General features: G+C 50.7%; 1 protein-coding gene across 35 annotated transcripts in view; it reads right to left on the bottom strand.

Moving 5' to 3' along the window:
* NRXN2 (neurexin 2) overlaps window positions 1-26,052 on the bottom strand; it is a 338,128-nt gene that overhangs the window by 105,050 nt on the left and 207,026 nt on the right. Inside the window, exon 1 of one of the 35 annotated variants that reach the window (XM_082204242.1) lies at window positions 15,441-16,220. The exons of 32 other annotated variants lie outside the window; for them this stretch is intronic. In XM_082204242.1, the coding sequence (XP_082060368.1) occupies window positions 15,441-15,651 (211 nt within the window). In that variant the 5' untranslated portion in view covers window positions 15,652-16,220. Of the gene's footprint in view, window positions 1-15,440; window positions 16,221-26,052 lie in introns of those variants that run through there. 2 more of the 35 variants (XM_082204243.1, XM_082204241.1) reach the window with 2 other exon arrangements.

The raw sequence follows: 26,052 nt of genomic DNA, 5'->3' as shown, positions 1-26,052 counted from the left end.
GAACTGTTGTAAGAGCAAACTACAGTCAAGCAATGCACTTGAAATCACAAGGTCATAGAATTGTAGCCTTGGAAGCGATCCCAGGGATCATCCATTCCAACCCCCTGGGGAATAGACATTCTGTTGTGGTGACTGCAACTTAGGTTTAAGGTGCCATTTGGTGCCAAGCTTATAAACCTTAGCTTCTAATAGTGCTTATGATGCTCTTTAAAAGAAAGAACAGCCTTTCTATGAACCCTTTCTCTCACTTTTTGAATCAGTGAAATGCTTTTTAAGGCAGGGTTCTACACACTCAGAATGCCAGTTTAGGGAAGTTTTTAATGTCTGATGCTGTATTGTTTTTGATATTTGGTTGGAAGCCGCCCAGAGTGGCTGGGGAGACCCAGTCAGATGGATGGGATATAAATAATGATGATAATAATAATAATACTATTATATTATGTGCAGAAGATTTTTACAGAAGACAATCTACAGCATTAAGAGAATTATAATTCCTGTCTCTACTGGATGAATTTCTGCACCAAGAAGGTGTTGCCACCTACAGGAGAGGAGAAGAGAAGTTTAGTGGCTTGTGAATGGTTGCTTGTCTTCTCCCGAGGACCTATAGCCCAGCTGGAAGAGTCTAGAAGTCAGTATCCTGCACCACTCTCCTGCTATCCTTCTAAACTGGCCCTCGTTTCCCTTGAAGTCAACCTTTTCCTCTCCCCACTAACAGAGAGTGACACAGACACCCTGCCTCAAAACAAACAGTGCAGCCCTATGAATGTCTGCTCAGATGTAGTCCTATCAGCTTCAATGAGACACCCAGGCTAAGTGTGATGGGGCTGCACTTTTGAGGCTGCACAACCCTCTGTGTGCTTACCTGGGAGTAAGGCTCCAATCACCAATATATTTATTTCTGAGCAGATTTGCATTAAGATTGCCCTGCGAATTTTGTAAATATGCCAAACAGTTCAATTTGATATTCTAAACTAATCCAGAAATTATGCATTTTATGTCATTAATGCAGCAACAAAGGCATAATAAGAAATTAAATATTGCATACATATTTCTATTTCCCCTAAGATTTCTGGTTCCCCACCCCATGAAGCCCTTCCATTGCTTCAAAATCTCTAGAAAATTTAGATCTGATGCAGCTGCAGCAACAATCAGTAAAATGTCATCAAGTCAGTGCTGGTGAAGGAAGCAGCAGTAGCCACAACCTGAGCTGACACATATGCCAGGCCCTCCAATCAGTTCTCTTGGTGAGCTTTGAAGGGTTTTTTTTTTTTGTTCTAGAGCAGCACTGGGGGGATGGCACAGGTAGGGGCCCTTCAGACATTGTTGGATGCCATCTCCCACCATCACCTTGGACCATTAGTCATGCTGGCTAGTTGCTGGAGTTGGGAGTCTGATGACTTCTGGAACACCCCAGATGTCTCCATCCCCGAGATAAACAAAGACACCCAATCACCACCAAGTAACAAAGGCTGAAATGCAGTCCTTAGAGAGGGGTGCGTGAAGCTTGGAGGAGCCACATCTACCTATCCCTGAGTTGTTCTTTCAGTTTGGCACCATTGTACAGTCTTGCCTGTACAGTGGTACCTCGGGTTTAGAACTTAATTTGTTCTGGAGGTCCGTTCTTAACCTGAAACTGTTCTTAACCTGAGGTACCACTTTAGCTAATGGAACCTCCCGCTGCCGCCACACCACCGGAGCACAATTTCTGTTCTCATCCTGAAGCAAAGGTCTTAACCCGAGGTACTATTTCTGGGTTAGCGGAGTCTGTAACCTGAAGCGTATGTAACCCGAGGTACCGCTGTATAGGATGGGGTTGGGGCAGATATGACAGTTACTTTCCCTCTTCTGGGCAAGGCTTTCGCCTGAACAACAGCTCAGGCCCAGAGTTTGCTTTCAGTACAAAGGGTCAACCACAGAAGGTAATCAAAGGTAAGAGTTCCTCTGAGCACATCCAGAAAGGCCCTCCCACACTGCCAAGTAGCCACCATCAGCTATTGTGTATCACAGACTGGGCTGTGTTTGAAATCCCCAGGCACTGGGCTATCAGCAACTTGCAACAAGTGAAGATGCCTGGGCACCAAGATGATGCCTGACATCTCCACCATCTGGAGGTGCAGACCTGAGGATCCTTGGATCTTGACTGTTTTCGCACACCAATACCACATACGGTAAAATTCTGTTATATTTTACCTTCACAATCAAGAGTGAGTTTCAAGAACCAAAATGTTTTTTCTGTGCAGTTGGAGCAGGAGCAGTGAACTACTCTGCTCACAGTTGTGAAGAATATTCTTACATTATGAATGGTCTGCGTCACCATTAAGAAAAAGAGGTAGGGATGGGCCAGTATATATGTGGACTGTCCCTGGATCAAGTGACTTTTCTTCTTTAAGTTCTCAAAGTTCTTAATCTAGCTGTACGCTGGCTCCCTTGGCCAATAAAGCAAGATGAGCACCGCAACCCCAGAGTCGGCCACGACTGGACCTAATGGTCAGGGGTCCCTTTACCTAAGACCATCCATAAAAGGGCCACTTCAGGCTGTGACCCTGCCCACTTGGAATATGCCCCCCATCTGAACTAGAGTCAGATGTTTAACTGATAATCAATCACAGTCAGCCCATCATTTTAAAAATAAGATTCTAGAGCTGTCTTGCCCCCAAAAGGCAACTAGACATATTGTTTTGGTTACTGCAACCTTGGTTTAAGATGCCATTTAACACCTAGCTTCTATATCTGAGTTTTTATCATTGAGACTAGGAAAAGGACTTCCAAGGTCCAGTGCCTAGAGTCCCAGACCAGTGGTGGGGAACAGCCAGAGTGCAGGCTAAATCTGCCACTCGCAGCCCATCAAACCACCCCCACTCCAGCAATCTCTGTAGGCCACACCTCTTCTGCCTAGGCCACACCCCTTCTTTATACCAACTCTCTTCTCCCCCATAAGACTCTGATGTGGGGCCTCTGGGAGATGAGGGAGGATTCAAGCAAGTGTATTTAAACAAAAGTAAGACCATCCAGTGGGTGGCGCTGTGGGTTAAACCACAGAGCCTAGGACTTGCTGATCAGAAGGTCGGCGGTTCGAATCCCCATGACGGGGTGAGCTCCCGTTGCTCGGTCCCTGCTCCTGCCAACCTAGCAGTTCGAAAGCACGTCAAAGTGCAAGTAGATAAATAGGTACCGCTCCGGTGGGAAGGTAAACGGTGTTTCCGTGAGCTGCTCTGGTTTGCCAGAAGCGGCTTAGTCATGCTGGCCACACGACCCAGAAGCTGTACGATGGCTCCCTTGGCCAATAAAGCAAGATGAGCACCGCAACCCCAGAGTCGGCCATGACTGGACCTAATGGTCAGGGGTCCCTTTACCTAAGACCATCCATAAAACAGACCACTTCAGGCTGTGGCCCTGCCCACTTGGAATATGCCCCCCAACAGGCTTCTACACCCCTGTCCTATATTATTATTAATATTTATACTTTTAGAGTGCCCTTCAACCTAAATTCTCCAGGCAGTACACAGAGAATACCGTAAAATGCATTCAAGGTCTGTTCACACACATTAGAGCCAGCAATTCAAGTACAGTTTGCCCTGACAGCAGCCCAGTGGTCAGCACTGTCTGAATCTTATGTTTCCTGGTGGTGTGTGCTGCAATGTATAGAAACTGCAGGGATTACTCAGAAACCACACCCTCTTTTTTTCCTTTTTTTCAATATCTGCTATCACTAATGTTAGTGTTCCATGACATTAGCCTTTCATTAATTTATTACCTATATTGCTGTCTGCCACCCTGCAATCTGCTTTGATGAAGGGCGATACAGAAATGTTTTTAAATCGATCAACTTAGAATGGTTTCCACTCAGCTTCAGCATGTGTGTACGTTGGGAGTGGGACAGAAAGGGAGGGTGATCGAAGCCCCCCCCCCCGCATCACAAGTTCTGGGAAACAGCTCTGTCAAAGGAGAGAGTGCATGTAAGTCTGTCAACACCAGCCCAATTTCTGGGAGACGTCCAAAAATGGGAACAAAAAAGTCTCCAAAGGTCACTGCAAAGCAACTGCTCAAACAGGGAGACACCTGGCAAAGCACAATTCTAAATTCCTGCAACAAACTCACCCCTCCCTCCCCACAGGCCCCATGGCCAGCTGACCTGCCACTTTCTGTTTTGCTGGATACCTCATTGAAGGAAAGAAGGCCCTAGGGTCACTTGGGGATAGATGGGGCAGGTAAAGGAGACTTCCAGCAAAAATGGCAGCAGCAGAGGAAGAACAGCTGGATGAAGAGATCCCACCACCTTCCTCATTCAAGAGCCCCCCCTCCACATCCCCCCCATTTCTGCTCCCCACAACCCACAAATCCCTCCCCACCCCCACCTGGCTACCTGTGGACAAGACCCTGATGACTGACACTTTCAGTATTTTTATTGCAGTTTCTACTAAGGCATTTCCTGCAAAGGTATTTCCACGAATATTCCCAGTACGATGCTTTGGAAGGAGCAGAATCGTGCAAAAGGCAGGCTTTAACTAGCTGGAATAAATAAAGGTCTGGGACACATCGGTCCTTTTGTTGTGGTTTAATGCAAAACTGGAAACGAAATCTGTCACAGGTTGGATTCTGCGCTCAGGGTTCAGCTGCTCCGGCAGGCAAATGTGCGCAGGCACGCACACACAAACACCAACATTCACACCTGGGGAAGGAGCCCCCCCCAGGCTTCTGTGACCATCTCCTGCAGGGAGGCTGCCTCTCCCTGCCTTGGAAGCCGGGGTGATGGATAGAGGCAGAAGGGGGGGGGGAGGCACGGTAGTTAATGAGCCCCTGAGCTCCCATCTCTGCAGCTCTCCTGAATCTCAGCTGTTTCCACGGCAACGCAGACCTGAAGCCCTCCCTCTTCTCCTTCCCCAGCCAAGCCACTCAGAGACCCAATGGGAGGGAAGGAGAGAAGGGAGGAGAAGACTCTTAACTCCTCCAGCGCCATCTAGAGTGGGGGGGGAGAGAGAATTCTCCCCAGGGCACAAAAAGTCTTTCATTGACTGATCATGATGTAGGAGGAAAGCAGCCCCCCTGCTTCACTGCCCTCCCCCCACACCACACCTCACCAAACCAAACAAACAATTATGCAAATAGAGCTGCTTGTCCCTCCACCTGTCACCCCAGAGGTGAGGCAGAATCAGTACCTCCCCAGAGAGAAGGGCCTTCTCCAAAATGCCAGGGTTAGGCAAGAGGCCCCACCCTTCCTGTTCACCTGCCGCCCACACCAGACCTTCAAGAAAAGCAAGAGTACCTCTGGGCACATGCAAATGCATTTTCTATCCTGCACACCTGGATTTAAGAAGTAGGGATTCTAGGGCACAAAACATGGACCCTTGAATCCTAATTCCTCTGTCTTTTAAAAAGAAATTGGCTACACTTACACGAGGGAAGCTCAAATTCTGGCCCCTGATGCCAGAGCACCATCACCTCCAAAGTAAAGGAGGCCAGGGTGTCTAAACATAGCCTGCCCACCACACCCAGAGTTTCCAGGTGAGACAAACTGGCTGCCACAGAAGCTTCAATGCAGAGAAGCCTCTCTTTAAGAAAGCAAATTAACCACTGTTTATTTCCCCACAGAAATCCCCTCTGTGGGTGGATCCCAGCACAAACACAAACACACACACAAATTTCTACTCCTGCAGGAATTCCTTCACCAGAGAAAACATGGCTGTCTCCAGCAAGTAAGCTCTTTACAATGAACCATATTTCCTCCGCAGAAAGCCAGGAACCGCTCCTGAATAAAGGCGTATTATGCATATTCCAGCCAGGCTGGTCACTTCTCGCCCCCACAAAGAAAAGAGGATTGCAACACTCCCTCCTTTCCTCCATGAGGCCAGCCTTGAATTCAAAAGTGCCAGGTGTAGGATATCCCTCCCCTGCACGGCACACAGCCCCCAACCCACTTTTCACTGTTTGGGGCTGCCCTCCCTCCCAAACTGAGTTGTGCACTTGGGGTTCCAAGTATGGGAGCAAAGTATTGGAGGCAGTGTGAGAAACTTAGATGTATATATAAGCTAGGCAGAAAATGGCTCCTTAAACCAGGGTTGAAGTCACTGAAACAGAATGCCTAGTTGCAATTTTGGGGCCAGATGGCTTCAAAGTCATATTTTTCAACATGAGTTTTGCTCTTGAAATTCACTCTGATTGTGCAGATTAAATAGAATTCTACAGATGTGTTGCAAGTGTGTGAAAACAGTCAAGATCCAAGGGTCCCCAAGCATGCACCTCCAGATGGTGGAGATTTCTGGCGCCATCCAGGCACTTCACTTGGTCGCAAATAGCTGCAAAATGCGCCTGGTGGAAACAACCCTGGGAGGCAATTTAGGCAGAGAAAGAAAGAGAAACAACCTCACTGAGTGTCAAGGACTTCTTGAACCTGGCCTGACACCCCAGTGATGACATCCTAGCACTGGCTCTCTCACCTGGCTAGAGGGAGGGAGGGGGCTATCCACCCCTTCAGCCTCCTCCTAAATCATGCCAACCAACTTGAGGCTCTTGCAACCTCCCCACCTGCCAAACCCAGGAGGGAATCAAGCGCTCCTGTCCCACTCGGCTCAATGGCCAGTTGTGTTCTCTTAGCCTGACCTACTTGACAGGGCTTGTGTGACTTTATTTTTAAAACAGGGCAGGGCAGAGACCCATATATGCCACCTGAAGCTCCTTGGAGAAAAGGCAGGAGGCAATTGTCGTAAGTCAATGGAACAATGACGACCCCTGCCCTCCCGCTTTCTCGTGTATTTTGTTTCTTTCTTTTGGTGGGGATTTTTTTTGGGGGGGAGGGGGAGCTCCAAGGGGACTCTCTGGTTCTTTGGCCACTGAGCATGCTCAGTCCTCATTCAGTTGTTTCCAGTTCTTCTCATCACCACGAAAAGCACACAGGCCGCCCAAAATGTTTTTCAGCACACCAGCAAATCTTACCCCGCAACACACTGAATGATCTCTTCCCATCTTGCCCACGGGGTGTGTGTGCTAATTTGACCCCGTAAGAACTGGTTGGATAGGAATAAGATGGGGAGAGTGAAATGGGTGGTCGGGGTGACACCCCCCCCCACTCCACCCAAGGCACCAACAAAAGCCATCTAGGGCTCAGGCGGCATCTTCGGTTGCAGAAGCCACGTATCATGCCACCCTCACACACTTGTTTGCAAGACCCTATGTGACCCCAAAGGGCCACCACAGCCTGACACTTTTTGTAACACTCAGTGTCCATTGCTAGGCACTCCTTCTCCAGAAGTTCCCAAGGATGCTGGATGGGAACCATTCAGAAGGCCTGAGGTGCTGGATTCTGGGAAAGCGGCGTAGTTCTGCAACAGCGTTCCTTCTCTGCAGGCTAAAGCCCCAGGTTCAGTCCCTGCTGGCAGCATCTCCAGGTGGTGCTAAGAGCATCCCCTGCCTGAGACCATGGAGAGCTGCTGCTGCTGCTGCCAGTCAGTGTTGAACTGAAAGAGAGCTTCCCATCTTCCCAGAGGGTAGGAATGAGGAGCTGGGCTGGGAGCTTTGTCCAGGCTGTGCGTCGCTCAGCACTGACTTCTCTGGTGGTGGTGGAAGGCAAGGGGCAGCAGCTTTAGCCCCAGACATTAACCCCTCCCTGCTCACAGAACAACTGCTGTGAGGAGCAGTAATTAATTAACAAAGCCATCTGTGTGTGAGGCTCATAATTCCCGGGCCTGCCGTAACCCGGAGCAGGACGCCCCATAAATAGCGGCGGCGTAATAAATGTGGGGCCCAAACAGGGGTTGCCTCGATTACCATATTAAACTGCAGGCGGGAGTAATAATTAATGGCTGGGTAATGCCATAAATTGAAGGAGGGAGAGGGAGGAACCAAAGGAGGGACGAGAGTGAGGAACTCGTCAAACCCAGAGATGCTGTTTTTGAAGAGCCGGATCTCCCAGGCAGGAGGCTCACCCCTAAACTACCCCTCTCCTGACAAGCTGGATGTCCGCCTGACTTCCCAGGTGGGTCAAGATCAGAACTCTGAAGTGTGCACAAACACACACACACCTCAAGCCTGCCCTTGTTGTCCTAGCATCTGCAACACACACACACAGGCCTACAGATCCTGCCATTTCAGCACATACCTGCTCACTGCAGGGCGGACGGAGCTACAGGCAGCAAATGACAGATGGTTGGGCAGACCAGGGATGGGGGTGGGCCTTCCTCTGCAGGGGGGGCTGGGAGGGGCAGAGATGAGTGCAACGGAATGGGTGGTGGGTGGTTAAAGTTGTGGGGAGGGGAGGAGAGATGGGTGGGCAAAGGCGGTCAGGGAAGCAGAAGGTTGTTGTTAGAGTGGCCTAATTCCTTGTTCTCTCCCCCCCCCCTCCGGTTTTTGGGGCATTTGGTGCCTCATGAATAATCAACAGCTCAGGATGAATCATCAGCTCGCAGGGCCACACTTGTGAGCACAGCAAGAAGAACATCGGCTCTCTCCTGCTTCCCCCTCTCTATCACACACAGACAGCCACTTCCCACCACAAAAGCTGGCAGGAACTGGAAGGTCTCGGCACAATCTGCCCACTCCCCAAGCATGCGTTAAGCTGAGCAGCCAACTGGTATGAACCAGGAGCAGGGTGGAGCAGGAGAGGCCGCCCCCAACCCAAAAAGACAGCCCACCAACATCTCCTTCCCTGTCTCTCTCAAACACACACACACACACACACACACACACACACACACACACACTGAATACCTGCAAAGGCCGGAAGACCCAGCTGGAAGGCTCAACCACAGTGACTCACCCTCCCTATGCCTCAGTTTCTCCCCTTCCCAAAATGCAAGTGTAGACAGCCTACTGGGTAGGGTTGCTGTGAGGGAGAAGCTTACAGCTCCAGCTCTGACATGGTACTAGAGAGGGGAACAGACAGCACCATGGACAGCACCTGTCTGCAGTGCTGAGAACAGCTCCTCCAGCCTGTTGGGCTTCCTTTCTCAGGTTTCCCTGATCTGTCAGGACCTCTACTTAGCTGGAGGGGCTTTCCTGGCTCAAGACAGAGCTGCAGGCAAGGCCTCCAGCAAGGAAGTGAGCCAGGAGATGCTGTCCTCCCCTCTGTAGAAAACCTAGCAGGCACAAAGAGCAGGAAATGTGGGGTCTGGATGAAGCCCCAGCTGGAAGAGGACCCAAAACCTACAGAGCAGTTGCCAACATGTGCCACCCTGCCAGCCCATTCGTGTGTTTGTGGTTTTGCTTCCACATACTCTCCAAAGAACCCAGGAAAGAAAATACTTCCAGGAATTTTGCAGAATGTTTTGTGCATGTTATGATCTTTACCTTGCCCACCCCATAACACCCATTTTACAGATGGGGGAACTGAGGTTAAGAGGCTACACCCTGGCTGATTTCCATTCTGAGCCCACTCTATTGTTCTGCACTGAGAGTGAGTTGGTGAAATCTCAAAGCAGCCCATTAAAGAAACACAGAAAAGATGAAGTTCAAAAAGAAAAGAAAAAATGCAGCTACAATATGTAGTGAAATTTTAGGCTGGGAAAAACTTAAGAACAGAAGCTGCCAATCCTTGAGTGTCTGTTTGCTCCTGTTTTGTAGATGTAGTTATCTGTGCAGTGGACGTGCGGGTTGCGAACATCTGTGCATGTGCGGGTTGCAATTCGGGGCTTCTGAGCATGCGCAAAGCGCGATTTTAGCACTTCTGCGCATGCGAGACCACCAAAACCCGGAAGAAACCTGTTCCAGTACTTCCGGGTTTCGGCAGTCCGTAACACAAAAAAACGCAACCTGAAGCGGCTGTAACCCGATTTATGACTGTATTTCCTCCCTTTTCTTTGAAACAAATTTTATTTCTAAAGCTCTGTACTGCCTACTCTGTTTGGCAGCAGCAGCTCTCCAGGCTTTCCGACACACAGTAGGTTTTCCTATCATCAGCTATCCAATTCGTCTAACAGAAGTTGCTCATGGAGATTAAACCCAGGGCTATCTGTGTGCAAAACCATTTCCTACCACTGAGTTAGGATCCCTCCCCAAAACCCAACTGAACAGGTGGCCAAGGGCCAAACTCAGACACTGATCTGTGTGTGCTTAACTCTCCCATTGAAAGGAAGCAGGCCCCAGGAAGGTACAGGTACCTGATGGATTCCAAAGTTCATCCCAGCCCACTGTTGATAGGTGCTTGAGGAGGCAAGGCAAAAGAGAGACAGCAGAACTCAACCCTCCCTTGAAGTCAGTGTTAGAAACTTAGGTATACAAGCTAACTGCCAAATGGCATCCTAAACCTGGGTTATAGTATCCACCTCTACATAGCTCCATCTTTATTTCAGACATCATGATATATCAATATTTTGCAATGTTTAGCTGGCGGTATACAGTGGTACCTCGGCTTAAGAACTTAATTCGTTCTGGAGATCCGTTCTTAACCTGAAACTGTTCTTAACCTGAAGCACCACTTTAGCTAATGGGGCCTCCCGCCGCCACACGATTTCTGTTCTCATCCTGAAGCAAAGTTCTTAACCCGAGGTACTATTTCTGGGTTAGTGGAGTCTGTAATCTGAAGCGTCTGTAACCCCAGGTACTACTGTATTGCAATGTTGAAAACCAGTTATCGCCCAGTCCTAGTCGCCACAATGGAATGTCTATTCACTAGATGACCCTAGAGTTCCTTCTGCGATCTCAAGTACACTGCTTGACTGTAGCTTACTCTTACAACAATTCACTTTTTCTAGTATGCAAGAAGGAGAAACACACACGGGGGGAAGGGAAATGGCTTTAACGAGAGACTAAGGCAGAAGCATTCAAACTGTGGTTGCCAACCCGGCACCCAGAAATCTCCATGTAGTCGCAACTGGACCATGTAAAGTAAAACGTGCCTGGCTAGTTTGGACCACTGCTTGAAGTCCCTACTTGGCAGCCTGGCAGAATAATCAATGCAGGGCCCAAAGGTGCTACTACTAGAAACCATGGTGGGGAAGCAGGCTCTGCTCTCCAGAACACAAAGCTCCAGGCTGCTGGAGCCTTCGCAGCAACTCTAAAGGAGCACCTTGCCTCAAGCCCAGAAGGCAGGGAGCCTGTACAAGGGCTGTTGGTGGGAACCTGCTCCAAGGGCCTCAGCTCCATCAGGATAAGTGACCCTGCCAAGATTGGTGGCTAGGGTGAAACTGCCACAAGAACTCTCTCCATAAAAATGTTTAAAAATGGTTCTGTGGGATTGGAAGAGAGGCTCATCCAGCCCAGAATCCTGCCTCTGATGGTGGTCAGCCTGATGCCTCTGGAAGCCGAGCTGACCGGCAGGGAAGAAAAACAAAGGCCTTCCTATGCCTGGCACCTGGGGTTCAGAGGGAGACTATGCCCAAACAGGGTGTCTCACCTCTGCCTAAGCAGTCTCAAACAGATCTGCTCCTCCAGAAACTCATGTAGCCCTTCTAAAAGCTGCACTGGCCATCACAGGTTTTCCATTGGAGACCACCCCTCAGTTACCTCCTAAACTTTCCTCTCCTGAAATCCACAAGCTAGACAGAAGTGCTAGTTCTTGGGAAACATCTTAAACATGGGGAGCAATATTCAGCATTGGACACGGGAAGGTGGCCTAATACTAGCCCCCCACAATCCTTAACTCCCAACCACTCTAATCAGTGTGGCCATCTTTGCTGAGGCTGATAGCTGTAGGCCAAGCTGACCTGCCTGGAGGGCACGAGGTAGAAGGCTGAGATCCAACTAATAAAAATCTCCACCCTTTCACAGAACTGAATGTAAGACCAAATAAAAGGGTCCCCAAGAGCCCCTCGCCCCTCACTCCATGCTGTCCTCAAGCCTGATTTCTAACACAGTAGGCTCAGATGTGCTGGGCCAATGAAGCCTCTTCCCATGAACTCATGTGTCCGGGCTCCTTGCTGCAGCCTACATGTGTTGTGCTTGCACGCTGACAAAAACACACCAGGGATTAATGCAAGACAAAGGTCAGAGGCAAAACTAATTTTTCTATGCCAGGGCTCAATCCTAGAAGGCGCAAAGAAAAATTAATTATTCACTTTTTTTTTTGCAACAGCAACTCAAAGCGACTTAGAATATTTTAAGGCAAAAAGCAGAGAACCCCCACCTAAAGACCCATCCTCATGTTGCCACCCTATGGACCTCCTGTGGAAGGGGCACAAGAATAAGGATCTCAGATGATGAGCACAGGTTGGTTCATATGGGGTGAGGTGGTCCTTGAGGTGTTTGGGTCCTGAGCTACATAAGGCTTTATAGATAAAGACCAGCACTTTGAATTGTGTATGAGAACTAAAACGTGCAAATTCTCCACTCAGTCATGAAGCTGACTTGGTGAACTTAGGCCAGTGATTCTCATAGGATTTGTTGTGAGGATAAAATGCCAAGGTACGGCAGGGCCACTGAAGGATGCCTTCAGTTTCTTGGAGACAGGAAATTGGCCGGATGCAGCAGATTCCTCTGATGTACTTAAAGGGTAAAGCAATAATAATAATAAATTCACCAGCCAGCTCTTACATATCCAAAATGAAAAGGCACAGAAGGTATTTCCAGGAAAATTTGAGCCCTGACCATTCACTTTTCAGAAGTTAAAAAAATTGAAATGGCACTGATAAGCTGATGGTCTGCAAGATCTTTTCATCTATCCCACTGCCACCCACCCTTCCCCTTCATGTCAACTTGGAAGAGAAGCCAACAGTCCACACCAACAAGACCTGGCAACTCTTGATTATACCTTGACCTAACATGAAAGCCAATCCATAGCCCACCACCCGCCCACCCAGTCACATCCTGCAACATCAGCGGCACAAAACGGCTCTCAAGCAATGCACAACACAAACACACAGCAATCTGCTTTCCTGCACACACCCAACAAAATACAACACATGTCACGCACATCATGACAACCTGATATACCCCAAACTTCGCACATTGTGTATAGTTACAAACACAAATGTTGCTGCTCAACATCAACCACACACCATCACCCACAAAGCAAAATCCGGGTGGAAATTCACATTAATGAAACTGCAATTTTGACTGGGATATTCCTAAGCAATAGGCTACATTGTGGCACAATTCCCAGTTATTGACAAGCAGGGCCACAAAATCTCAGCAGCCATGTGCAGTTTTTATTATTAAGTTCTGGCCTTCCCACCCCCCCAGAAAGCCATTCTTGGCAGGTTCTGCTATCAGTGACTCTAAAGCAGCAAATGTTCCCAGGAAGAGAACATCCACACATTTGGAACAGCTGCCTTTGACTTTTCTGTGCTTTTGGAGTTATTTGTAAAGGATTCCAAAATTCTGATGGGAGCCGAAATAATTTGGGAGGAGCGTGGGTGGCGGGGAGAATACAGAGGTATAAAATCCATAGGGGTAGCGGTCTTAAATCTGCTGCACAAAGAGCAACAGGGAGTTTTATGGCTCAATAAGGCAGGCTGCTGTTTTTGTCAAACTACCATCCAAGCATCATGAAATCAAGAGACAGCCCCACTCCATCTCTTCAGCATGATAAATTCAGGGAAAACAAGTCTGCACCACATCCCCAGATTCCACCAGCACCAGGTCTAAAAGTTCAAGACTCGGGGGCCAGTGGCTGGTGAGGAAGCCTCAAGAGTTGCAAATGTCGCTCCTGGCGCCACAAGGATCCTCAGTTTGGAAAGTTCACCCACATCACAGCCAGTCACTTCCTGCTGCCTGGAATTCCTTTGAAAGGCTGAGGGAGGAGACAGGGCTTACAGCATGTCAGAAAGTCTGGTCCCCGTTTCCCTGGACCCAGGACCACCTTTTACTATTTAGCCTTCTCACACTATTTTATATGAACAGGAAGCCTCTTGTTCCCAGTGTTTGTGAGCAATATGTGAATGCTTATAATACATGAGCAAATAACCACACCAAGATGTTTCACATACCTGCACAACACAACCAGCGTCAGAAACCCACTACAGACGTGCCCTGCTAAGAACACACACAAAGGCCAGCACCTGAATGAGGCACACAAGTGGCAGGAGACACACTTAACCTTCTGCTGTGAGCAGGCATGCCAAGTTGGACATGCAACGCCATCCCCCCAGCTGGCGCAGGGATCACAGGACTGGATGCTTTATGCCAACGTACGTGGACAACGTCCTCTTTGTAGACCCTCACATGCCATTAGCATGCCAGGCACAAAGAACCCATCCTGGCAAGCCCCTCGGGTGTCCCACAAGCTGCCCAAGGGGGCATCTGGGGGCCCCCACAGGTGACTGAACCTCTCCCCTCCCATGCATACGCAGAGCACTTAAGGCCAAATACCCACAGAGTACCAGCATCCAGTTCGCCAGCCACCCCATTTGCCTCCCCACAGAAATTCAGCCCCAGGCTTCCTTTGCCACCCTTTAAACACAGAATCCACCCCTGCCCCTACAAGGAGGCCCTTGATGTTCACACCAGAGCTGAGGAGGGATGGGTTATAAACTGGAACCAACCCACAAAAGAGATTAAGAGAAGCTGACCCAGGTGAGTCAACACTAAAGGGGGGGCAACCTCCCCCCCATCTTGTCTTTGTGTATGTGTTGTGAGGGGAGCAACTGAGCACCAATCAGGTTGCTGTGGCGGCCTGGCTATTACATAATGCCAGGGAGGGAGGGGAGTGTTACCTACTTCAGCCCAGGTAGGGAGAGATGAAGCCAAGCACAGATACATCCTTCCCTTCAACATACACATTTTTAAATAGATAAATAAATATATATATATTGTATACAGAGAGAGAGAAGTGAGGGAGTTCACGCTTGCTTGGAAACCTTACTCCAGACCTCAGATGCAAAAAAGGGATGGGGAAAGAGTCCAAGCTGGGCAAACAGCTCAAGTCAAAGGGGAAAGCACTCAGCACATGCCTCTGAACTACCTCTTCCTGCCAGCCGGCATCTGCCTGGGCTGTCATATTTCACCTGCACTATCTGGGGCTGATCTTTGAAGGGAGGTTCTGGGTTGTGCCTGGATACAAATCAAGTCCAGCCACCAGGTGAGCAGAGTTGTGCACCCCCTCCCTCCCCCAGCAAGGAGGCCAGAAGGAAGCAAAGCCTTAGCCCGAGCCCCGGGAGAGAGAAGGCTTCTGCTCCAATAATCCCCACGCCCTGTCCCAGCAGAAAAGGGCCCCTTCGTGGCCCTTCAACCCACTCAGCCCACTTGGAGCTGGCTGCCAGATTGCTGGGGATCGGAGGCCTCCTGGGTCCCAATCCTCGGGCTTGAATCGCCTTTCCCCGACGGAATGAGAAGCAGAGCCCCGGTGAGAGGGCGAGGCGCTTGGCCACCATCGCGGCGAGGGAGGGATGGAACAAGCCTTTGGCCACTGATCGCCCGCCCCGTCTGGAAAGCAAATGGGCCCAAGATCGCGCGTGCGGAAAGGGCCCCCGGGGGCGGCTCCCCGGGTGGCCACCGGCCGCCCCATCTCCCCCTGCCTCAACATGGCAGCACCTAGGCTGCGAGCGAACCTCCCCCCGCTTCCCCCGGGGACTTACCGTGCCCGCCGCGGGTGAGGAAGGGCGTGCGGTTGATGGCGATGGGCACGGTGCCGTGCTTGTTGTGGAAGTGGTGCACGTGGTGCGTGGTGCTCAGGCTGGAGGAGACGCGCGCCGCCCCCGCGGGCCCGGCCACGGCCGCCAGCACCAGCAGCAGCGCGGCGCCGGACGCCACCACGTCGGAGCCCCTCCGCGGCCCGGGGGGCGCCATCCGGCCCACCACCGCCGCCGCCCCGACTAGGGCGCTCCGCTTAAATCCTCGGTGCGGCGGCGGCGGCAGCAGCGGGAGCGGCGTCCATGCCACCCCGCCGACGGTCCCCGCCCGCCCCGACGACAGAGCGGGAGGCAGGGAGGGGTCGGGATCCGGGCGGGGGGCAAACAGCACAAGGAAATTCCGCGGGGCGTGTGGCGGGGGGGGATCAACCCCCCAAGTCGGCGAAGGGAAACTCCGCGCTCCCACAACGGGGGCGAGGGCGGCTCCAGGCAGCTCCGGCTGTCGGCGGCGAGCAATTCCAGCGGGGAGACGAAGAAGGCCGGGCTGGGCTCCCTCGACGGGGCGGGACGCCCCCTCCTCCCCTGCTCACGGCCGCCCCCCCGGCCCGGCAGCCATCAGGAGGTGCAGCGGCGGCATCCCGGCGGGGGCAGCGAAGGGCCGGGGGCCCCCCCGGGAGGAAAAGAAGGAGGAGGAGGCGCCGCTGGCGGGAAAAGAGGCACCATCCAGGGCGGGGGAGGGGGCGAGAGATTTACCGGGGGGAGGGAAAAGAAAGAGGGTGGGGGGAACAGGCAGCAGGGAAAGCGGGGCTACGGGTCGGGGGCGGGCATCGTGGCGCGGGGGGGGGGAAGCGAGGAAAAATGAACCCAGGAAGGAGGGGGGGCGGCTAGGCAGGCGGCAGCGGCAAAACCCAGCAATCCGGGGCGGGAGGGCTGTAATCCTTGCGGGGGGGTCTCCGAGCGGCGCCTCAACCGAAGCGATGCGATCCGTCCCTTCCCTGGCTCCAAAAAACACCAAGCCCCCCAAGCCCCCGTTCCTCGGCTCCGCGGCGCGTCTCTGCTGCAGAGCGGAGGGAAGGCTGGGAGGGGGGAGGGAGGGAGAAGGAGGGAGGGAGGGGCGGAGGAAGCGCCCAATCGCCGGCCAGGGAGCCCCCGCCCCGAAAGGGAAACAAATGCGCGCGCGCCCCCTCCCTCCTCTCGGCGTGCATATTTCGGCACCGGCGCCCCCCCCCCCAAGATATAAAGGACGGGGGGGGGAGAGAGAGAGAGAGAGAGAAAGGAAAAGATCGTCGGCTAGCTGCTCCCTCCCCCTGCAGGCAGGGGCGGCGGCGCCCCCCCCCCGCCGCCAAACCCGCACAAAAACAGCAACACGAGTTCTTCCTTCCACCGCTCCCCACCCTGTCGGCGGCCACCTTTGGAGGCGCCCGACCTCCTCGCCCCACCGAGTCGAAGCGCTCCAGCAAAGGATAGCGCGCAGGACGCGCAGCGAGGATGGATCGGAAGGTTCGCACCGGCAGTAGCGCTATTAACCTCTTCCCTGCCGGTGGTCGAAAGAGGCGACCCTTCCGCGAATAATTTAGCCCAGATGGTCCTTTAAATGGTATAAGAGGGTGGAGGGGGACTCCCGAGTGGGGAAATGCTAAGCTGAACCACGCACGCGAGACCCCAGCCAATCCACCCCGCTTCTTTGCAGCCCAGAGCTGTCCCCACACACTCTGTGCGGTGGGGGGGGAGGCTACCCTGCTAGAGCCCCCACGCCCCGCCAGGCCATCGCAGGCTTAGAAACTCGCGTGCCCGGCTGCCAAATGTGTCCGGGAATCGTCTCCGTTTCCAAGCCAGCCGGAGGGGAAGCTTGGGAGACCCGGAAAGGAGCGGGAGGCGGTATAATTGGTCCGAGGCGCAGAAGAACGAATGCCCCTCCTGACCAAAACCTGCATGGAAGCTGGTGGCCTGGTGGAGAAGCCCAGCTTCCTTGGTCTCAGGCGTGGGGAGGAAGAAACCACTCTGCACATGCTCATGTAGCTCTTGTGTTTGGGAAAGGGCACTCTGCCTATGATTCCAGCAGGGGTGCACCCTAAAGAAAGGGCTGGGCAGGGGTGAGCTGACTGACAGTAATCCTTGCTAACCAGAGCAACACTTGCATCCCTATGGGTGGCTTAGTCTGTCTACACACTCCACACCTGGCTTTCACTACCTCTGACCTGTCAAGTATGGTCACCTAAGGTGGCCTAGCAGGGTCCTTATTAACCTGGTTTTGTTCCTGCCTAGCACTTGGGGGGGGGGGACGCACGATAGTTGCCAAGACCCTGGCAAACTTCAGCATCTTGTTCTCACAGTAGTCTGCCTCAGCCAAGTGCCCATTACTGGAAGCCAGCAAGCTGGATAGCTCAGTTCGCTAGAGCATGGTGCTGATAACGCCAAGGTTGCAGGTTTGATCCCTATAATGGACAGCTCCATATTCCTGCATTGCAGAGGGTTGGGCTGGATGATGCTCAGGGTCCCTTCCAACCCTTCTAAGTCAGCCTTCTAGGCAGGTCCTGAGCGCCCGAGCAGCACTGACTCTTCCTGGGATTCTGAGCAACATGCATTGAGAGCCCAGGCTCCTTCCTTACAGACTCTCTCAGGTGCAAGATTAGCAAAAGGGGGTTTCTTGAGAACTCCACCACCCTCTGAAGTTTGCCAGGTGGCAGCCTTTGCAAGGACATACTCTGGGCACCAGGTTGTGAAATTCCTTCATTGTGTAGTTTTTGTTGTGGACTAAAGATAAACCTCTTAACCCAGGCCCTTGAAATGGATATACCATATATTTCCGTGTATAATACTAGGTTTTTTTTTTTTACTTTAAACTAAGGTTAAAAATCTGGGGGCGTCTTATACATGGATAGTGCATATGCCAACTTTCTAAATTTGGGGTCCCCAAAAGTAGGGGGCATACATGGGGGGCGTCTTATACATGGAACAATACGGTATTTTGGTACTTACTCAATTTTATTGTTTTAAACTGCTGTACCCTGGTATGTGATCTGGTGGTAAAGGGTTGGTAAGCAATAAATGACTAACAACAATTGTTGCTAGCAGAGCCCTTGTGCTATATAGGGTTGGAATACACATCTCGGATGAGGCCAGGGAAGAATCCGAGCTCCCACCCACATAAACTGCTGTTCTTAACTTCAATCCTGCCTGCCTGGAAAATTGCCTCTACCTGCTTCTGAACCTGTGGGGTCACTCTGTGATGAAGAAAAGACATTTTGCAAATGCCCAGAGGCATTTTAAAAACACATTTCAGCCCCACACACAAATTGGGCTATGCCTTAGTTCATATTCAGCCCTGCCCACATTAGGGAGAAAGTTCCAGCATCTCCTGGCATGCAGAGAATAGAAAGTCTACACAGAGGAGAGGAAATCTAGGGTTGGGATGAAAAAGATGGAGCAGGGAAAGAGCAGGGTCAGGGAACAAGAAAAGGGAAGGAAGAAGTGTAATTTCTAGGAATGACCCCCTAGAACTTCTTCTAATTGCCTCAACTGTTTCTGGTCAATGAACTTTTGGGAACTGGGGGGGGGGGAGGATAAATATGGGGAAATAAATTTAAGAGGAAGTAAGAGTACCACTATGGGAAGTAACAGAACCATTCTATTCTGCCTTGGTCAGACCATACCTGGAATACTGTGTCCAGTTCTGGGTGCAACCATTTAAGAAAGATATTGACTAGTTGGAATGTGTGCAGAGGAGGGCCAAGATGATCAAGGGTCTGGAAAGCAAGCCTTATGAGGAACAGTTGAGGGAGCTGGGTATGTTTGGCCTGGGAAAAAGGAGACTGAGAGGAGATATGACAGCCATCTTCAAATATCTAAAGGATTGTCACATGGAAGAGGGAGCAAGTTTCCTTTCTCCTGCTCTGGAGGGTAGGGCTTGATCCAATGGCTTCAAGTTACAAGAAAGGAGATTCTGACTCAACATCAGGATGAACTTTCTGATAGTAGGAGCTCTTCAACAGTGGAACAGACTCCCTCGGGAGGTGGTGGACTCTCCTTCACTGGAGGTTTTTAAGGAGAGGTTGGATGTCCATCTGTCATGGATGCTTTAGTTAAGATTCTTGCATTGAAGGGGGTTGTATTAGATGGCCCTTGGGGTCCCTTCCAACTCTACAATTCTATTACTTCCTTTAGAGATGATTTGGGGTTGGGTTCATGACTGGGGTAATTGAAAGAGAGATGAATGGATCTGGAGCAGAACCTCTTTGGAAATTAACAGGAAAGGGGGAGTAAACAAATAAAAGAGGAACTGATTTTGGAGTGATTCGGAGGTGTGTGTGTGTGTGCAAAGTAACTGAAAAATTCATCTGTGGATATTTGGATGGGGAATGAGTTGGTGTGCCTACTGTGACCTTTACATTCTACATTTGCATCTATATATAAATTAGCATAAGCAAATTTTAGCCTATGGGCCCAATGCGTTGAATCTTTTGACTATCTAACAAGGCCTCTGTAGGGAAGGCCTGTCATATAGCACCACCACCATTCTATTCTGGCACTGATTTGATTTTTGCACCAGAAATGATGTACCTGAAGCCACTTTGAGCCACCACTAAACAGCAAAACCATTGCACCTCTGAGCTCAGGAGGGGCAATGCTTGTCTTGCTGTTATGTCTCTCATGCACACCTGCCAGGCCTTGCATGAATACAGAGGATTCACCCCACAACCCGGGGCTGGCACAACTGGGTGTGGGGAGGCTGGAAGTTGCAATTGGCAGGCTGTATCTACCGAGACACCTCTGCCCCACCTCAAAGGGCCAGCCTCTGAGGACAGTGATGCAGTAGGACTGAATCTGAAAAATTACTGGTGTGCTCTTGCCTCTGTTTGCTTCTGTAGGCACGGGGAGAGGCTTGGGAAAGCCTCATGGAGCAGCAGTCACAGCTTGGTGGATCTGCTCGGGTCCTGGGAGCAAAGCCATTGCTGTGACTGGCCACTGTACCAACCCAAACAGATCTGCACAAAAGAGGCTCTTTTGCTTGCTCTTCTGCAAAGGACCTGCAGTTCAGATGAAGTGGTCTTGGATTTCCCAGGGAGTGGCAGGTAGGGGCAGCCGTTTCCCCTGCTCACAGCCACCTGTGGAGCCTTCCCAGGAGCAACCCTGGTCTCTTTTCACAGCCTAGCCTTGGGATTTCTGCCCCCTCTCCATTCAGCAAAATCCAGGAGTGGAGGGCGGCTGGAGAAAGGGATGCCTGGCAGTTCTGGGATGGACATTCTCCCTAATGGATCTGCCTCTGAGCTCACTTTCCCTTGGGGCTGTAAATCTCCCTCCATGAGCTCATACAGTATGATGTCATTGGCACAAGTGTGCAGGGAAGGGAGCCAAAGGGAGAGAGGGTCTCCGTATGAGGGTCGTGGCCATAAAGCACCATTTCCCATCCTGCCCTACATGCCAGGATGCTGAGCAAGTCCTGTATGTCTCTGAGCACATGCAAAACCTCTCATTGCTGCTAGGCAGAGCTTGCTCTCCAGAACTTGGGGATCAGAGGTCAAGCTTTTCAGACCTGGCAGCAAAAGCCTTTCAGCTTAAGCACCTCCTTCATTTCTTCCTTCGGAGAACTAAGAGCCCAAGTCAGGATCCCTTGGTTCTTGGCAGTTTGGGGAGTGAATCAGGATTTGGAAGGGGGAAGGCGGGGGCGGGGGCTCTTTCCTATCTCTCCCTGATGCCTTCCTCTCTCCCAAGCACACACTCACCCTCCCAGTACCATGCAATGTTTGGAAGATGCAGCACCAAAGCCTGGATTGCAACCTGTTTGTGAGCTATAAATACAAGCGGGTGGGAGACGGATGGAATGACAGACTGGGTGGGTGTCTGTGTGGGGGCGAGGAAGGAGCTAAAGTGGAAACCAGCTAAAAGGAGAAAACCACCTCCTAGCAGCAGCCAAAGCTCAGGCGGCAATGGCAAAAAGGACTAATTTTGGCACAGGCCTCTTTTCTGCCAAAGATCTCTGGGCAGGTGTGTGTGGCGGGGGGCGGGGGGGGCGGGCGGCTAACACATCCCCTTTTGTGAACCCTGGCCCGTGGGTGGATCTCCTGGGGAGGGTGTGTGTGCCATAGTTCTGAGCATAGGTATTGCAGTCAGGTTTCAGGTTCAATCCCTGGTACCTCCACCAATATATTTTTTAAAAAACCCCAAACAGATGATAGAAAAGACCTTTCTCTGCCTGAGACCCTGCCTGGAGAACAGATGTCAGCCAAAGCAGGCAATGCTGGTCTAGACTGCAGCACAAAACCATTTTTTTATTCCTGCCACATTTTGTTGGGGACCACAGGCCAGTGGTGGACAGTTTGTCCCCTTTTCTTTCCCCACTCCCTTCTTTCCCTCCTTAGCACTCATACAAACTACCCCCCTGAGCCATTGGATGTCTCTCCTCCTGCACAGATGAACAAAGAGTTTGAGCTAGTTTGAAGCGGCTTCTTATATTCCAGGTTACTGATCAGTGTGGAAAGGTTGTGCTCCTGGGCACATGGAGGAGGACCCATATGAGCTGACCTCCAACCCCTTCATGCAAATCCCTGAGTGCTTCTTGCCCATCTCTCCTTCATTTGAACAGTTTAGGTTGCTTTCCTCCCTTTTCCACCTCCCTCCCCCAAATCTCTCTTTGTGTATGTGGGGGTAGGGATGGATCTCTACTAGTTTAGGAATATGTTACAACTGCCCTTGATGAGGCTTCCTGAACAAGTCACTCACTGTCTCCTGGCTTCAGTTCTACTGTCTGCAAAACTGGGTAGGAACACCTTTTCTCTCTTGGTGTGGTTGCAAAACCTTCAAAATACTCTGCACATGTGAAAGGCTAAGGCCCCTGTCCTCAAACTACACTTAAAGAGGTATAATACCACTTTAAACAGTCATGGCTTCCCTTAAAGGTTCCTAGGAAATGTAGATTGTTACGGGTGCTGAGAATTGCTAGGAGACCCCTGCTCCCCTTCCAGAGTGGTTTACAAATGCATTCCTCTTCTCAAGGAATTCTGGGAATTGTAGCCCTGTGAGGGGAATAGGGGTCTCCTAGCAATTTGTTCTGTCTCCATGGACCATGGAGAATACACTCTGCCCCTGTGGTCAGAGGCAGGAATGCTTCCAAATGCCAGTTGCTGGAAACTGCAGGAAGGGAGAATGTGCTTGCGCCCAGGTCCTGTTTGTAGGTTTCCCATAGTGGGCATCTGGTCGGCCACTGCAAGAACAGGATGATGGGCTAGATGGGCCCCTTTGGCCTGGACCAGCCTCCGGTCACTTCTTCTAATATTCTTCTATTCTAATAGGCCAGTGTGAATGCAGGAGCTGCTGTTTGTAGGAGCACAAAAACACAGGTGTGAGAGTTAAAAGGTAAAAGGTAAAGGGACCCCTGACCATTAGGTCCAGTCGTGGATGACTCTGGGGTTGCGGTGCTCATCTCGCTTTATTGGCCGAGGGAGCCGGCGTACAGCTTCCGAGTCATGTGGCCAACATGACTAAGCCACTTCTGGCGAACCAGAGCAGCGCACGGAAACGCCGTTTACTTTACTGCTGGAGCGGCACCTATTTATCTACTTGCACTTTGACGTGCTTTCGAAATGCTAGGTTGGCAGGAGCAGGGACCGAGCAACGGTAGCTCACCCCGTCGCGGGGATTCAAACCTCTGATCTTCTGATTGGCAAGCCCTAGGCCCTGTGGTTTAACCCACAGTGCCACCCGCGTCCCTATGGAGTGTGAGTTACTCCCTGACAAAGTAGCTCCTCCTCCCTGCATTGCCTGCCTGTGACTGGGTTTGTTTTTACCCACAGCTGCTCAAAGAGCTCAGAGGCAGGTCACTTTCAGGCTTGGGCAGGGTGTCTTCTTTGTTTTTTTTAATAGAACCCCCAGATCCACCAAAAGTAGCCAGGTGTGAAATAATGTCTTGGGAATGGGAATACTTAAAATTCCACATGGTTCGGCTGGGCACAGTTCAACTAAGCATTTCTTCTCAGCACCACAACTGAGTTCACAATGCTTCAACACAAAAACCCATTCCTAATCACTACCATAATAATAATAATAATAATAATTTATTATTTATACCCCGCCCATCTGGCTGGGCCTCCCCAGCCACTCTGGGCGGCTTCCATAAAAACCAAAAATACAATAAAATATCACACGTTAAAAACTTCCCTAAAAACTTCCCTGAACAGGGCTGCCTTAAGATGTCTCCTGAATGTCAGGTAGTTGTTTATCGCTTTGACATCTGCTGGAAGGGCGTTCCACAGGGCGGGTGCCACTACAGAGAAGGCCCTCTGCCTGGTTCCCTGTAGCTTTGCTTCTCGCAATGAGGGAACCGCCAGAAGGCCCTCAGCGCTGGACCTCAGCGTCCGGGCAGAATGATGGGGGTGGAGACGCTCCTTCAGGTATACTGGACCGGGGCCGTTTAGGGCTTTAAAGGTCAGCACCAACACTTTGAATTGTGCTCGGAAACGTACCACCCAGTTTTGCTTCAGCAGCCTGATTTTTGTGGGGTGTTTTTGTTGAACAACTGAGAGTCAGAATCTGCCTTATGCAGAGTCTCAGAACGATGTTCCATCTAGCTCAATATTGACTACACTGACGGGCAGCAGCTCTCCAGGGTTTCAGATAGGGGATATTCCCAGTCCTACCTGGAGATTCCAGTGCAGACTGAACCTGGGTGCTTCACCCATAAGCTATGGCTCTTCTACTCCACCCCCTCCATGCATAAAAGAAAAAGAAAAGATAATTCAGACATCTGCCATCTCCCATAGTTGATCTAGATCTCTCTGAAATGTGTTCAGCAGTATATGAGGACAAGGTGGAAGAAGTTGCGGCGGGCGTTGAAAAAGGTGATGGGAAGTGTTTGGGCAGAGTTCTTTGGGGGAAATGGCTGAGCAGGGAGAAGAGGCTACATCTCAAAACCTCTGCTGGGCTGTTGTGGAAGAGGATGAGGAAGGCAACTACAACAGAAGGGGGTGAAAGGGTTTTGGTTTTTTTTAATGCTGAGCTGAAATTAGAAGAACAGAGTTGTCAACTAGCAGGGGGGCGGGGGGGGGGGTTGAAACGACCAAAACACTCAGCCTCTCCCGTTCCTTGAACAGTTGAACAGCAGAGATCAGCAAGCAAAGCTTCTCACCATATGGAGATCAGCAAGCGATTAGCCACTAACATCTGATGCGTGGCACGGCAGTGGTGGCTTCTAACAGTTAACAACCCCGGCTGAGAACCCACCTGCCCCCAACCCCATCCAGCCTCTTCACAGACCCACTAACTGGGGCACTCAGGCCTCCTGCCCCCACCCCACCAGCCTGACCCACAGCTAGAGCCCTTCTGCAGAGACGGAGAAGGTTTAGATGCCAGGGGCTGCCCTTTGGATAAAACAGACAAAGACGTCCAGCCCCTTATTGTGATTCAACACTCACCCCCCGCCTCCAGGCTCAGTTTGAACTACAAAAGGACTTGGCCCTGGATCAAGCATAAATAATATAAGAGGCATTCTGAGCATGTGAAGTGTGCCTCTAGACAGACAACCCTCCCCACAGCACTGAGGAATGGGTGGAGGGCAGGCCATCCAAGCAGGTCTAAAACAACCTATGGCCCAGTGCAATTAACAAGGTGAGGGTGGGGAACCTCCAACTTGCACCCCAGCCTCAGGTCTGGAAAGGGCAAAGCAGGCCCACAGCAGAATCCAAGGAGCCCTTTCAGAAGAGACTCTCTCTCACCATCTCATTTTTGCTGTGATTCCAGAAGGCTCTGCCTGAGACAGCAGGGGGGAGCTCTGGAACAGGAGTGGTGGAATTGGCGGAAATGACTGGCAGAATCCGAGACCAGGGAGAAGAGTCGGTGGAAGAAGATTGGAGGAAATTTAAAGACTATTTACAGAAATATTGCAAAATTAAGGAATGTTAGAATGATGTTGGATTGAAGTTAAGTGGTTTCTAGCTGTAATGGTTTAAAAGAATATGGAAAAAATGGATTTTTAATAGGTAAAAATTTAATGTTATAATATATTAAGATTAAAGATCAGGATAATAAGGAGGGAAAGGAATTGCTGAACTAATAAATTGAACTGGAATACAAAAAAGGGAGGTATGAGGAGGTCCGGGAAACAAGTAAATGAAAGATAAGTGATGTAAAATGGAATTATTTTTAACTGTTTATTTTTTCTTTTTTCTTTTTCATTATGTAATACTGTGAAAACATATATATATATATATATATATATATATATATATATATATATATATATATATATATAAAAAAATGGAACAGGAGTGGTGGGAATGGAAAGGACAGGCGCCACCCTGGCAATGGAACCAGGGCCAGGAGGTGGGCGTCAGATGTCAGCCCCCACCCACTCCCCACTGCACTGTTCTGCCACTAAGAGATGGAAGAGGCGCCTTGGCTAGCAGGCAGGGCATCTGGGTTGCCTCCCTATCAGTGCTGTGTTCAAGATATGAAGCACTGACAGTGCTCTGGAACATGTGCAGAGTTCTTTCCCCTCACCACCAAAATATAACTACAGGCGGAAGAGGAGGGGCTTTACTTTGTTCATGTTTAGAACCTAAGTTTTTGGTTTTTTAGTGTCAAGACTTAACATCCAGCGCACGCAAATTATCGACACATGACAGAG

This window comes from Podarcis vaucheri (genome assembly GCF_965113315.1).
Source record: "Podarcis vaucheri genome assembly, chromosome: 16".
Taxonomy (NCBI): Eukaryota; Metazoa; Chordata; class Lepidosauria; order Squamata; family Lacertidae; genus Podarcis; species Podarcis vaucheri.
Note: the sequence above shows the minus strand (reverse complement) of the source record. Positions and strands in the feature narration are given on the sequence as shown.